The following is a 15,672-nucleotide window of genomic DNA, read 5'->3' on the forward strand; positions in this document are numbered from 1 at the left end:
TTTTTTTTTGTTCTCTAATAAAACGATAAATGATTAAAATTCTATAATATTAATTTTTTATATAATGCGAGTTTAATTATAACAATAATTTGCCTATATAGTATAAAGTGATTATACATTTAATCATTCAACGGTATATTAATAATTATATATTAATATATTAATAACAATTATTGTAATAAATACTAAGCAATTAAATTAACGTTATAATTTTTATATTTTATTTAAAGTTTTTGTTTCACATATTTATGAAAGAACTTAAATTACATAAAGAAAAGCAAGTTTATGATTTATAAATTTTTGGATTTGAATGAAGAAAAATTTGAAAAATTTTTTTTATGTACTTTTTTTTTTAATCATATATATTGATATTATGAATAACTGAGTTACATTATTGTAATAATTTCATATTCGTATATATTATGTGCAAATTATTATAAAATTCTATAGCACAGTTATTAATTTAAACTACTATAGGAACTTACTATAAGTTTTTATTTTTATCGATTACTGGTCAAGTTTCTCCAAGCATGCGTATTCAATGCGTCTAAACGGTCATATTTTGCAAGAAGATAATCTTTCTTGAACGAAACAGGAAGTGATGAATTAACTGAAATAATTTTAAATAAGATTAACAAATAGTTTTTAACAATTGTATGGAATAAAATTTTTTAAAACTTTTACTGTAATATAATATATAGAGATATATCCACAGAGATACTGTGCAATGCATTAATACGACTCCTAGAATAACTTTCCATTCACCAGTTTTTGCACTAAATTCGGCATAAGTTTGCCTGAAACTTGCTCTATACAAAAGTTTCTTTTCTGCAATAGACAGGTGTCTCCAATCTCCTTTTTCTTTATTTCGTAAAGTCTATACAAATGGTATTATTAATTTTATTTAAAACTATTTATATCTATTTATTGGGAATATTCAATTAATATTCAAGTTATTATTTCTTGTAATAAATTTAGCAAAATGCATTTTTCATTAATACAACGATTATATACATTTATTTTTTTAACTTTTTAAAATATCAAATAAAAAAAAAAAAAAAATTACTAATATCCATTTCGTTATTTAATAAATTGATTAGCTACATCTGTTCAATTATTCTTTACCTGAATGTTTGGTGTAATTTCTTTGTATCTAAGTGTGGATAAAGGAAAAACCCAATGATCTATATAAGTTGGTTCTGCAAAAGTGTAATTGCCAAGAATTTCACGATTACCAATTTTATTACATATTGCATGAACTGTATTGCATCTTGTTTGTATTTTATTCCAATAACGAAGCAATGTTAAGGTTCTTAAAGCCATTTTGAGCAAAAATAAAAATGATTTTACGTTTCTAAAAATCAAAGTATACAAAAATTATAACTACAATATTTAGTTAAAATTGTTATTTCCTAATTTCTATTATGAATATGCAAATTTATTTTTGAAAACGATTAGTATTTAATTTTTATTTCTTAAATAAATATATAATCAATTTATTTATATATATGAAATTAAATAAAAAAAAATATATATTTTTTTTTTTAAATATTTAAATTTGTAATAAACAAAAATTCAGATTTGACATAAACAATTTTTTTTTTTTTAATTGAATGAAAAAATATATCGAATTAGCGACAAGCTCTAATATACAAGAATAATTAATATAAATAAATAAATAGAGATTTTTGTAGATTTGTCTTATCGGCAGCATTTAGAAACAAGTTATAAATAACACGATTATCCGACTCTTGAAAAAAAAATGCTTATTACCTATTACATATTTGTTACAATGAGAGAAATTAAGAACGGTACAGAAAATTAGGGAATTATTACCTAATCACTGGGAGAAAATGAAGACAAATTATAAAAGATTATATTTTGCTCGATAGTAAAATTAGGAAATTAGAACTTTAACATTTTCCAAATATTCTTAAGAATATTGTTTTCGAATAATTTTGCTTAAAAAATACTTTACTACTTTTAAAATAGACAGATGTGATCTATCGAAAGTATTTTCCTTTCAAGATTAAATATGAAGTTTGCGATTTTCTGTCGTTATCTCGATTGTGCGCAGAACATCTTTGCAGCGATTGGTGTTGGATACGTTCAATGCGTTTGAATAAGATTAAAGCTACGTATGTGAAATAAGTAATTTCATTAATTATATATTTTTTATACAAAAAAATAATAGCGTTAGAAAATTTAATAAAACGCGGAATCGGTTTTAATTTAGTACTTTTAATGTAATATTTCAAATTCAAAATCATAATGTTAAATCAAGTAATAATATAATACAGCATTTTAGGCAAACGATTATTGAAAAATCGAGAGGGCAGAGCGACCCTTTTCCAATATAATAATCATTATTTAAAGGTCCCATTTTTAGAAAAATAATTTTATTAAAATGGTATATTTAGTAGTATATTAAAATTATTTTTACAAATACTTATCGTAATTAGTATGCGCTATAGTGATCTATGTCATCATAATCATAAATTACTCAAACAATGAAAATAAAACAATTGATAATAATTAATTTATGCAGTATGCGGTAATACACGGAGGTAGATTTAATTTTATTGAAATGGTACAAAAAAGCGACAAATAAATTTATATTACTTTTCCGCGGTAGAGGGCGCATATAAAAATAAAAATACATTCTTCAAAATATGTAAAAATATTATAAAGTTAACAAATAATCCTTTCCTACACAATTAATATTTTTTAACAAAGGCAATTTATCGAAATCCAATACTTGCTATTTTTGTAAAGATTTTAAAACGTATATACATATGTTCTTTATGAGCGTATATAGAATTGTACCGTAATTTTAGGTGCTACGGAAATTTAAAGAAATAAAGAAAATACCGATACCTGACTCTAATAAAAATTTATTTTAATTTATTTTTTAAATTAATTCACTCATCGACAAATGCATTGAATATCGATAGCTCTTGATTGTAACTTTTTTTAATTAGCATGCTTTTTGAAAACATGATATGTCATTAGCATCGGTATTTGGTCCAGCCGATGAAATTTCAAATTATGTAAAAATAAAAATATCAATATTTTCTTTACAATTAGTTAAATAATATTACATTTTTGTTATATCATTTTATTTTAAATCTCTTTTAAAAAAAAATGAAGAAAAAAATATATATATAATAATCAAAAGTTTATTTATAATTAAATTAAAAAAACTTATTTTAACTAACTTCAAAATTATATATAATAATAAATTGTATATGTGAAAGTGTGACTGCAACTGTCGATAGACTGTGTGAGCTTGTAAAATGAAAAAATCTTAAAATTCGTCAATGAGGGAAGAAAACATTTAACTGATATACTTGTTAAAAATTATCAAGACTGCTGTCATTGATCTTCTATCATTAACTAGAAGATTTTAGCACTGTGAAGTAAGATACAGAAGCCTTAGTTACCTAAAATAAAATTTTAACCCCTAAGTTCCTATTTATAACATACATCATATTTAAAAAATATTGTTTTTATACCATAGTGAAATTACTTAACGAAATAATGAAGACTTTGGCACTAACTGTTATTGGTTTTAAACTGCGCATTATCATTATTGTCATAATTTTTTTCATTCTTAGTGATATTGTACACCATCCAGATTCATATCTAGAAATCAATAATTTGTTTATTTCTCAAATTAGAAAAATATATAAAACGTTTATGCTTATTATTTATTTTTTTAATATATTATTATTACATGCAATCACTTATCATTAAACTTTGATCTATTAGATGTTGGCCTTGAATACTATAATAGAGGAGATGAAATAGTTGACTCCCGACGAACATTCCATTTCTTATTATATCATAATACAGTCCCCATTTTCGAATTATCTAATTAAATTACATTATTGTCATTATAATTAGAATGTTTATGTTTTTTGCTAAACGAAATAATTAGATAATATATTATTACTAAAGCTCCAGTAAAACTCATGGCAAACATGTTTAAGCCCAAAATAAAAAAAAAGGAATCACCGTATGTTTTGTTTATACGCTCGCAATATCTATGAAACGAAATAATATTTTAGTCAAATGTATAAAAATTAACTTTACTATACATTGAATCACATTTATTTATTTTTTATAAAAGTATATACCTTGTTTTATACTAAAAACAAGGATTAAATTATAGAGTAATTTATGTTATACATTCAAATATACAAATATAAATTTTATACTTTATTATCTTGTTGTGTTGAGTAACAGCATCCTCTAATTCTTTATAAAAATCATTCTCAAATTTTCTAATAATATTGGTGTCCTTGTTAATCATTTTAAGCCGACGCCTTTAAATTTTGATAAATCTTTATAATTTATTACGAATGAACATCACAAATATTATGTTTATAATAAATATATCAATATAAATATCATATAGGTTAATTATTATAATTAAATTTAATTAGTTATATTATCATTTGTACACTATAGAAGCAATTTATTATATAAAAATACATTCCAAAGTATTTAAATGAATATCTACAAATGAATTATTCAAATATATTAATATTGATAATACGTTGAATTAATTAAAGCATTAATTTTATTTTAATATAAATTTAAATATTAATACTTGATTGTTATTAATTTTGTAAAAAAATTCAATACGTCATGATAATATAGATAATTAATAATTTATTAACAAATCCATAATTAATTTTAATTTTCATCTAAACTTTTTAAAAATCTAACCCTTACTACTTTATAATAGTAAATAATTTTATCAATTAGGACCAAATTTTGAATATGTATAGGATTACTGTTAATTAATATTAATTATATTTCAATATAATTTATTATTAAATATTTTTAATTATATTTAAATGTTTTTAATTATATTTAATGATGTCAATTAATTTAATTGTATCATATTTATAATTATGTTTGATTATATGTAATTATTTTTAATAGGTGATTATTAACAGTAACCTTTTATCACAAGTTTTTGTAAACTTAAGTATCTAGTAGTATTTATTGATGTTTGAAATTTAATAATTTTTAAAACATTTTTATAATTCTACTGAAATTAGGAATAGCAGAATGTAATTAAAATATACTTTTCATAGTCCTTTATGTGAACTTTAATCCGTAAACATCAATTTTTTCATTTCAATTACTATTCGCTTTGTAGATAATACTAATATTTAAATAATAATCTTGTATTACATTAAAATTTTTAGTTTTACAGAGTATTTATAATCTTTATTAATTTAATAAGTTATTTAGTTACATTAACAAGTGGTATTCAATTGTGAGCTAGTATAATATATATCATAGAAAGATTTTTTACTAAATATAGGAATAAATGTTCTCATTATTGTATGCATTTTATTATTATTAACAATTTTAGACGATTTAGTGATTAAACATACCCGAGAATAGATAACATACCACAGGCATGTTGAACACAGCTAGTGTAAAACATATCGGTACTAACCACTGCTAGAACACCAAATATCGTTGTTATATAAGAGTGTATCATTATATAAAAATAATATTTTTCTTCATCGACAAAAAATTCAACAAATATAACTAGATTTTTCGGCCTTGTATCAGTTAATGGTTTTATTATGTCCATTATAAATGATGATAAAGGCAGGAATAAGTAACAGCACATAGTACTATAACACATATCTATGGAATATTTGTTTTAATAAAAAAATATTAATATATAAATAATATTACGTATATAATCTATTGACTTAAGGAGTGGTACCAATAAAATTTATATCTTAAAATCTAATTAAAAACATATTATAAGTATATATATATAGTAGTATTTTATTGAATTTGATTTTTTAATAGAAAATTCAAGTATTTTACAGTTACTTGATCTAATACAATTATTTGAAACATTTATTAATCTTTATTTCATTGTTACCATATAAAAAGTAACTTCTATGTATTACGTAAAAGAAATAAAATAAAATGATTATGATTTGAATACTATTTTATGTTTATTTTAATTCTAATTTGTAATGTTATTAATATAACAATATATAAAATTTATATAATATATTCTTTTAACTAATTTATTTTAAAATAAAATACATTATAACCTATATTATTCATTTGATTTTAATAATGATTGCTTACAATTGTATCCAAAATTTAAAAATTTTGCAAAGGAAGCGTACTTTGAAAGTAATATTATTTCTGTTTCGTCGGTTATGTTATTCCAGTCCTTTTGAATTTCATCAAATAAAGCTTTTATCTAAAAAAAACATTGACATTTGTTAGTAAATTAAAAAAATTTTGTTTGTGAATAATTACGTATATATTTCAGATTTTATTGGTTTTTATGTAAAATAAATTTTTTGAAAAATAAATTACAGTTCACTTCTTAATACGTATAGCATAATAGATGAAATAGATGATCACATTTTATTTGGAAATTTTCTATTATCTCTCATGACTGAATAGCATGTTTTAATTACAAATTGAAATTGAAATTTTAATTTTAATTATTTAAGAAAAATTTTTAGGAACTATCTATAATTCTTACTATATACAATATATTATTTAAATAACATCTATCTAATGTATCTCGATGTATTGATTTGATACCTTAACAATATTTTTACAAAATTTGACAATGTTTTTCATACATATTTTTATATTATGGTAATTTCTTCAATAATTCTTGCACATACATTATATCAATTTTCGTTAATAATATACTATTCAAATCCCAAATGTGATTCATTAATAAATACTACTATATTATTAAATTAATTTCTTATTTTTAGTGGTATCTCATTAATCATTTTTATATATTTGTATATTTCTTTGCTATTCAAATATTAGTAAGCATAAGTATAAATTTAATTAAATTTTTATAATATAACTTCTAAGAAATTATAATATTATTAAATAATTCTCATACTAAATATATAAATGTATATATTTAAGTAAAATTTTCATAAATAATGAATAAAGCCATGTTCATGATGAAATAAGTATAAAGTATAACAATGAAATCATTATGAAATAACGATAAAATAAATAAATAAATAATAAATAACCATCAAATACATATAATGTAATTATTAAATTATTTAGTAATGTCTGAATTTATATAATACTAGTATGGTTTTATAATTTAGTTTACAATTAAATTTATTAAATTTGAAATAAATTTAGAAATATCCAATCAATATAATTGTCAAAACATGTGATAATTATTAGTATTTTAAAAATTATGCATATTTTCAGTTTAAGATTTTCAATTAATAGTTTTAGATTGTAGATGTGATTTTGATACATCAAGATTTAACTTTAAATAATTTAATAATTTCTTTTTTATTAGATAAATAAAAATCGTTTGAATTTTAATTATACCTAAGAGGACAAATAGAAAATTGAATTAAGAATTATTTAACTATACATAGTCATTTTATTGTCGTAATTAAAATTAGTGGGTATACTTTATAAACAATGTATACCTAATGTTACTATAAATTTATGTAAGTTTAAATAAATAATAATATTAATGATTATAAAGTTTAAATTAATTTTACAAATGCATCAGCTACCGACAGAAAATAATTATTCGAATAGAATTATAAAATATGACAACAGTATTTTTTAATATATAATATATTAATATTAATATATTTTTATTGTATGTTTATACCTGTTTTCTATTGAAGATGTTATTACAAAATTTTATTCCAACTCCTAAATTATATATAATTGGCCCAAAACATTCAATTGTATGGTCAATGTTATCTATAACTTCAATTAATTTAATAAACTAAAAAATTTATAGTAATTAAAATACAATTATTTTTAATATGTATACATTTTTACATACTTGGGGTATTAAAATGCTAACATACTGAAAAATCCAAATGTACGTAAGAAATTTTGCTAAATTTTTAGATTGATAGGGCCACTGTCCAATGAGTAACATAGAAATTTTATTTATTTGATAATAAACATTAATAGAATGAGTACGAAATTTTATCATTTTAAAAAGATCTAAAATTACTGTGAGAATAAATGGAAACTATTTCCAATTATATACTTACATTATTTTCTATATTTATTGTGGTCAATATTAAGTTTATGTTATTGAATTTAATTTTTACTCGCATATTGTTATCTTATCTTCTAAATTGTCATAGGTTATAATTTTCTTAATGTTCATGTACTTGATATTAAATATAATGTTAATGCAATTATTCTAAAGAAGACTAAAATTACGTAGGTAAGAAATTAAGTTACATTTTCTTATTCCATAATCGATAAATAGATAAATTATTCTATAAATATCTCTTAACATAGGTTAATAATATTTTCACTATAAAAAAATAATTATATAGAAATATCTATTTCAAAGAAATATATTTTTATACTCTAAAAAAGTATTTCTACCATTAATATATGACATAATTAAAAATGAATGTGAATTAATTATTAATATGTAGTATATAATAAAATACGGAGAGGTTGAATTAGTTTTGAAATATATACTTTCAATAATAAAATGTAAATAATTACTATCGAAGAAAATTCAACCTTTTATTTCATTATCTAATTTGTAGTGCTTACAGAAAATTTATATTTAATATTCAATTTTATAAATAGAATTTGGTTTTTTAATTACTAATGTTTTTAATTTTTCTTTAAAACATGAGTTTTTTAATTATACACATAATAGAAAATTTTAAGATTTAAAAAAAGGTAAAATAATATATTCTACATATTTTACATTACTACAGTACTTTTGATTAATATGGCCATTACATAACACTTTTTAACTAAAAAGTAGTACGTAAATTTGTATTTATTTTATTTTACATTTCAGCATTTGATAAATTATAGATCATAACTTTCCTGAGAATCTATATAGTAATAATTTATAATTAACTGAAAGTTATTACTTTAAAAAAATTTATATTGGTAGTTTTGATTATATTTGCAGCAATTTAATAATTTAATTAGATTAAGAATTAGTATTAAACATCTTAAACATTGATGGTGAATTTTTTCTATAATTTTAATTTTGATAAATAAATTTCAAACGTACAATTACAACATAAAAATAAAATATTATATAAGTTGACAAAATTTTTAAAGTATATTTTTATAAAACAAATAGCAATAATATATAATACACGTGATATGTATATACTCGTATATATATGTATATATATGATAATATAACATTTTAATTGGATTGAAATAAAATAAAATTGTTATGAAACTTTAAATATAATTTAAAATACGAAATTATTATTCTTAATATTAAAATATATTTGAACGTATATTTAACTAATTAAATTACGGTAAGTTCCTTAAATCAATGTTATTTGTAATACAAACTTATAAATCTTATAGTCAAATATTTTAACTTTTAAATTGCACTATTTTAGCACTTATTATTTATGCTTTTTGTAGCATACGCGATCTAACAACCATAAAGTATGAAAATGTATGTCTCAGCACCTTAAAAATAAATTATATGCTAAATTTATTTTTACTGATTTTTAAACGATTAACAATAAAACAAAATAGTTACTGATAAAAAATTCTCTAAGGTTAGTGGATAAGTCATACATTGTATTAAACACGGTCTTGAACATCGTAAAAACATCATTTTTATAAGTCCTCCAGTTTTTGCTGAAGACTTATACCATCCAGAATTGAATCTGAATAAAAGAGAAAGCTTCAATAATGTATAAATTATACTGAAAATGACCATAAAATATTTTAAATGATTTTATAACTACAAAAAATTATTTTAGTAATTACATGCATTTGTATATTTTATTATTGTGATTCATTAGATCTTGACTGAGAAAAGCGAAGCAGAACATATGTAATAATTCCAAAAATGTAAATAGCAAATACCGCATTACTTCCTTTGCATTTTCCCATAGAATGAAAATCTGGAAATTTTTTAAAATGTTTTATGTACGTCATTGTTATAAAGAAGATTTTTCATTGTAATGCTAAGTTTTATAATCTTCATAAAAAAATTCTTATGAATATATATTACATTAAATTAATAATTTACAAATATAATATTTGAATACAAACATTGAAAATAAATATTTTATGTAATAATTACTTAATAATAATTACTATAATATATATGTATTATACTATTAAATGTATATATAAGCATTAATACTATTTTATGTATATGGATTAAAAGTATATTTGTTATAAGTATTTTATTTTAAGCGATTCTTTTATAAATATATATTGGATAATAATAAACCGAAGAATTTCGAAGTTATTAAATAAAACTAAAAACAAATTTTATCGTGAAAATTTCTTTACAAGCTTTAAATATTTATTCTGAAAAAGATAATATTGATGTATTTAAAATAAATTAAATGATTACGTATAAAAAAGTAATAATTAATATTCAAAGAAATTAGATGAATTGTATTTCAAATATTATTATCTCTACGAAAGTTACTAAAAATAAATAGATTAAATACTGTTCTAGAAATTGTCCTTTAATATTCTGAAATAAATAAAGAAATAGAAAAAATATGTAAGGGTATACTATTATTAAAATAATATAAAAGTATAAAAATAATACATTTATAATCAAGACAGAAACCAAATATACTTTTTTCTTTTTAATTAAGATCCTTTTTTTTATTTAACGTATTGCTATCTCCAATTAGTATCAAGATGTGATAAATCTGATTCAGTAATACTTAAAAATTAAATCAGATTCAACCTTGAAGCCTATTGTTATATTATTATAAATAAATCATTGTTATATATTATAACATATAATAAAATATTATATACTTTTAAATTAAATTACAAATTATAGAAAAAATAGTAATAAGTGTTTCTCAAAAAAGCTTATCAATATAAATATTTTTGATTATTAAAAATAAATGCAAATAGAACACAGTCAAAACAACATATATCAAATGAGAAATGTAATTTCCTTCGTTATATATGATACATTAATAATATTAATATCACAGAAAGAATAATATTAAAATTCTATATTATAGAAAAAGTATTCTATAGATAGAATATTCAAACCGTGGATTCTAATATTAGTTCAGACATGTAAAAGAAAATATTCGTAAAAATTAGATATTTTGCACATTGTTTCGCATATCAAATTCCTGTAAAAGTACTAATACAATATAATATAGAAATTTTCGTATTTTTCTAAATCTTAGAAATAATAGATATATAAAATGCAAATATTAAATAAATATTTAATTAGTATTACTGCAAGCTTAATACTCGAGTTTATCCCTTTATATTTATATTTTCAACCTTCTTACAAAATAAAAACTTAATAATAATAAGTTAAAAATTATAGTGTTTTATTTTTTATTATTTATAGTTAAACAAATACTAAAATAACTGCTTATTATCATTGAAATTCGCTAAACCCTCTATTTTTAATAAAATGTTAATGATAAGACATGTGAACTAATCATGTTAACAAAATCACTAACTTATAACAAAAGAACAAAGTTGATTAAACTATGGAACTTAATGTTAATTATATTTGGTGTATTAAAGTAGATATTTTTATTAAGAATATTAATATATAATTATAAATAATAAATATTTTACTACACATTTGACTAATTAATGAAATTAAATATTAATCTAATTTCTATACAACTTATTTTAAAAATGCAATATATTTACCGCAATACTGCTTGTGCAAGTAAGGAATATTAAAATTAATATTATTATAGCAAATGAAGTACCAACAATATCATTAAATTCATCCACTAAACTAAAAATGAGAAGGATCATTTTTATTACTTATTGTAAAATGAATAACTATAAAAAAATTTATGTAAAATATTTTTAATAATTCTTAACTCAAGAATGTTATTATGTAAAATAATACAATTAAGAATTTCTTGATACGTTTTATCATACAATTTATTTCTTTCATTTTTTATAGTACTTTCAAGTCGTCTTCTAAATTGACAAATATCATAGTCATTATCGAACTTTAATACTTGTCATATTATTAAGATAATATGAGTTTAAAATTTTTCATATTTATAAATATTAAAATCAATAATATGTTAATTGTATTTATAAATAAAAAAATTGTATAAGACTAACGAGCTTATAATCCAAATAAAGTAATTATTTATAAATAAAAATAAATATATACCCTAGTATTGCAAACATTCCACAGACGTGCTGAACATAATTTACTGTAAATGAGTCGAGTGAAAGAAGAGGAAAAATACCAAGTATACCTGATGTCAAGGCGTGTATTAAAAACAAGTAAAAATACTCATTATTTTCAATAGGATACTGAATGAATAAGTTTAATTCTGTTCTTGTTCCTTTATAATATTGAAGTTCATCTTGAATGAATAATACCATAGGAGGTACAATAATAAAAAATAATGAACCAATAGTGGTACCTACAAAAAATTATATTAAACTTTTAATTGAAATAATACTAGTTTATTGATATTATTTTATTGATTATTTTACATTGCAATATTACATCGATGGCTTATAATTTTTTCAACTATTTAGATAGATTATATTATCCAAATCAATGTTTTATAAGAATATTATTTTTGCTCACCAATGCATATCCGAGATATTATTTTTCCAATTTCAGAATAACGAAATAAAATTTCTTGTTCTTTTTTATCAGATAAACTTTTCCAATTAATACATATTTTTTCTAGAAGATACTTTATCTGAAATGAAACTTAATTTTGTATTATAGTTATTTCAAAACAAAATATCTAAATAAATATATTAAATATACATATGTTTAAAATGAATTAATAAAGTAAATTCACTATTAAATAATAAAATACCGTTAATTGTTTTAAATAGTTTAAATAAGAATTAATAAAATGCTTTCACTTTACGATTTTGTTTTAAAATAACTAAGTTTAAATATATTGACCTTTTTTTGAGCATGTACAATTAATTTTTATTGTCAATTTATCATGTGTATATTTGTTTAAAAATTATTGTTTATATTATTAATAAAATATTGAAAAATGCTAATATTGATAGATTGATGATTAATTTTGGAAACGTTATTATATACTGATTACAAAAAGTCGAAATCGATCTTCTTAAGATATTAATAGTGTATGACCGATAAGGCTGCAAAAGTCTTGTTCTTTGGTGATTTTTGATTGATAGGGACAATGAACTTGAATAAAATTCAAAAGAAACTTAATAAATATTGACATCTACTTAAATTCCACTCTTAAACTAATGTTATACTAATATAATGACATCATGAAAGGTAATTTAATATTTTTATAATAAAAATACCGCTATATTAAAGATAATAAAATACAATACAGTTACCTTTGTTTGATGATGAATTGAATTGCTAAATATTATACTTAAAATTATATTATAAAAGAATAAAATAGTAATTTGAATAACAGTATCAGTATTATCCCAATACCTAAATAAACTGAAAGCCTATAATTCACATTTTAATTATTAATATTTTTTTAAATTATAATTGGAAATAAATACTTCTACCTTATTATAGTAAAATTAATTAATCTGGCACATGTATGTATTCATTATATTCTATATTAGGATTATATGTTACATATTTTTTTCTACAAAACTCATATATTAAAATACAAATTATCATATAAATTAATAATGATAATACACGTATGTTACAATATTTGAATGAATTATTACATTAATTTACCAAAAAATATTTTAATTGACAATAATCAGAAAATATAAGTTCTAAGAAGTTTAATAGTTTATTTATTGTATACATTTACAATTGTAAATGAAAATTTTTATAAATTAAATTTGAAGATGATAAAAACTTGTTTACTGTAAATAATAAATATTTATTTTATCAATATGTTGAAGAAAAATTAAGAAACATTTCAAAATTTCAAACAAATTTTTAATTATTCTATGTACTATAATAAAATTAATATATTAAAAGTTGTTTAAATTATAAATGACCACAAGATCAATCATTTTGAATATACTTTATAATAATTATATTATAATAAATAATATAAATAATATTGCTTTTATTTATAATATTGCAATACTAAAATTGTATTGCTAAATATAATAAATTTATTTAAATCAAACATTATTATTTAAAAAATTTATAATTATTAAAAAGCTTATTACCTCGATTTGTAAAACACTAATATGCATGAAACTCCAAAATATACGAATTAATCTGGCTGATTTTTTTGATTGATAAGGCCAGATTCCACAACAAGACATGAAGTATTGATTTATTTGAAAATAAATACTAAGAATTTTACTGTTGTCGTTCATCTTTTAAAATATTGAGTAAATTTTTGTGATCGGCGAGATAAATATTTTTTATTATTTTCAGGAATCATTAAAAACTCAGTTATCAAACAATGTTTCATAACAAAATAATCGATGAAACTGTATAATTTACTCTGAATTAAGACATATTTTCTTATGTCTGATAATTAATTATTCGTAATTCAACCATTAAAATAATATGAGTATAAATATTAAAGTATAGAAAAGATCTGTAATATATGAATAATAGGATAAAACAATTATGATATTACATTTTTAATACTTTTATATTTTTAAAATTTATTTCAAACTTACATCAAAATAAAAAAATATAGAAGGGGTTTATAATATTACTCAAATGTTAATATATTAAGGTTATATAGATAAAACAATATAAAATGTTAATAATAATTACTGGGTGGTTAAACATTTAAGAACAAATATATAACTATATATATATATATATATATATATATATATAATTTATTTATATCTTATGTTATTTTAATAATACAAATAATATTATAAATGAAATATTGAAAATTGTATTCAAGTAGCCATTACAATTTATAAATTTCTAAGTATTTTTAAATAGCTTTAGGTCTTAATTATTTATATTCCTCGATTATGAAAAAACAATGTAATCACTGTCATGTTACTTAATTTTTTCGTTATAATATATAAATAGATAATATATAAATAGATAAATAGATAATATACAAATAAAAAGATAATATAAAGATATACTCAAGAGAGAAAAAAAAAGGAACTAGAGAAGAAATATAGTTATAAAAATGAAAATGACAATTAATCCACAAATCAAAATCTTCGATATAAATAAAATCGAACGAGGTCAAATGTAATTGAACAATATTCAATTTTTTATATATTTCAGATTGATAATATTGATAATTTCAAATTTATAATATTGATAATTTTAGATTAATAATAATGGGCAAGACCGTGTTTTCATTAAAATCAAAGTAAAATGTACTCATGCAAATTTTAAATAGTATACAAAATTTATAAGTTTATTTTCTAAAGTAATAAATCATATTAACTGGTTCAAAATTAAAATACAACCTATATAAGAGATATAACTTATGGAAGAATCCAATTACAATCTATTTAGGAAACTATTTTTTAAGCTAAAACAGCCATTTATCTGAAATAACAATCTTACAATTTATAAATTTTATAAAATAATTATAAATTATTGATTATTCCTTGAAAATAAATTATAAAAAAAGTGTACAAGTATCACATGTTTAATATCTAAACTTTAAAAATATATTTATTTTTATTATATTACACCAAAAAATATTTTTTTTGTATACTAAAACATATTACAAA

The 15,672-nt window shown here is 19.5% G+C and overlaps 3 protein-coding genes across 3 annotated transcripts; all 3 read right to left on the reverse strand.

Moving 5' to 3' along the window:
* Positions 1 to 443: 443 nt before the first annotated feature.
* LOC105366826 (cytochrome c oxidase subunit 4 isoform 1, mitochondrial) lies at positions 444 to 1,340 on the reverse strand. Its single transcript, XM_011505397.1, has 3 exons — positions 1,126 to 1,340; positions 685 to 877; positions 444 to 610 (listed from the first exon to the last, which is right to left on the reverse strand). The coding sequence occupies exons 1-3, from the start codon at positions 1,321 to 1,323 to the stop codon at positions 501 to 503; spliced, it is 501 nt and encodes a 166-aa protein (XP_011503699.1). The 5' UTR covers positions 1,324 to 1,340; the 3' UTR covers positions 444 to 500.
* A 2,052-nt stretch (positions 1,341 to 3,392) lies between these two features.
* LOC105366852 (odorant receptor 9a-like) lies at positions 3,393 to 7,957 on the reverse strand. The gene is made up of 9 exons (XM_011505439.1): positions 7,859 to 7,957; positions 7,679 to 7,798; positions 6,139 to 6,253; positions 5,415 to 5,676; positions 4,221 to 4,328; positions 3,956 to 4,046; positions 3,737 to 3,873; positions 3,516 to 3,645; positions 3,393 to 3,443 (listed from the first exon to the last, which is right to left on the reverse strand). The coding sequence occupies exons 1-9, from the start codon at positions 7,955 to 7,957 to the stop codon at positions 3,393 to 3,395; spliced, it is 1,113 nt and encodes a 370-aa protein (XP_011503741.1).
* A 1,475-nt stretch (positions 7,958 to 9,432) lies between these two features.
* LOC105366853 (putative odorant receptor 69a, isoform A) lies at positions 9,433 to 14,322 on the reverse strand. The gene is made up of 8 exons (XM_011505440.1): positions 14,170 to 14,322; positions 13,357 to 13,407; positions 12,608 to 12,725; positions 12,179 to 12,437; positions 11,695 to 11,785; positions 9,802 to 9,938; positions 9,569 to 9,698; positions 9,433 to 9,495 (listed from the first exon to the last, which is right to left on the reverse strand). Exons 1-8 carry the CDS (start codon positions 14,320 to 14,322, stop codon positions 9,433 to 9,435), a joined length of 1,002 nt encoding a protein of 333 aa, XP_011503742.1.
* Positions 14,323 to 15,672: the final 1,350 nt, after the last annotated feature.

Source organism: Ceratosolen solmsi, unplaced genomic scaffold, assembly GCF_000503995.2.
Source record: "Ceratosolen solmsi marchali unplaced genomic scaffold, CerSol_1.0 scaffold94, whole genome shotgun sequence".
Lineage (NCBI taxonomy): Eukaryota > Metazoa > Arthropoda > Insecta > Hymenoptera > Agaonidae > Ceratosolen > Ceratosolen solmsi.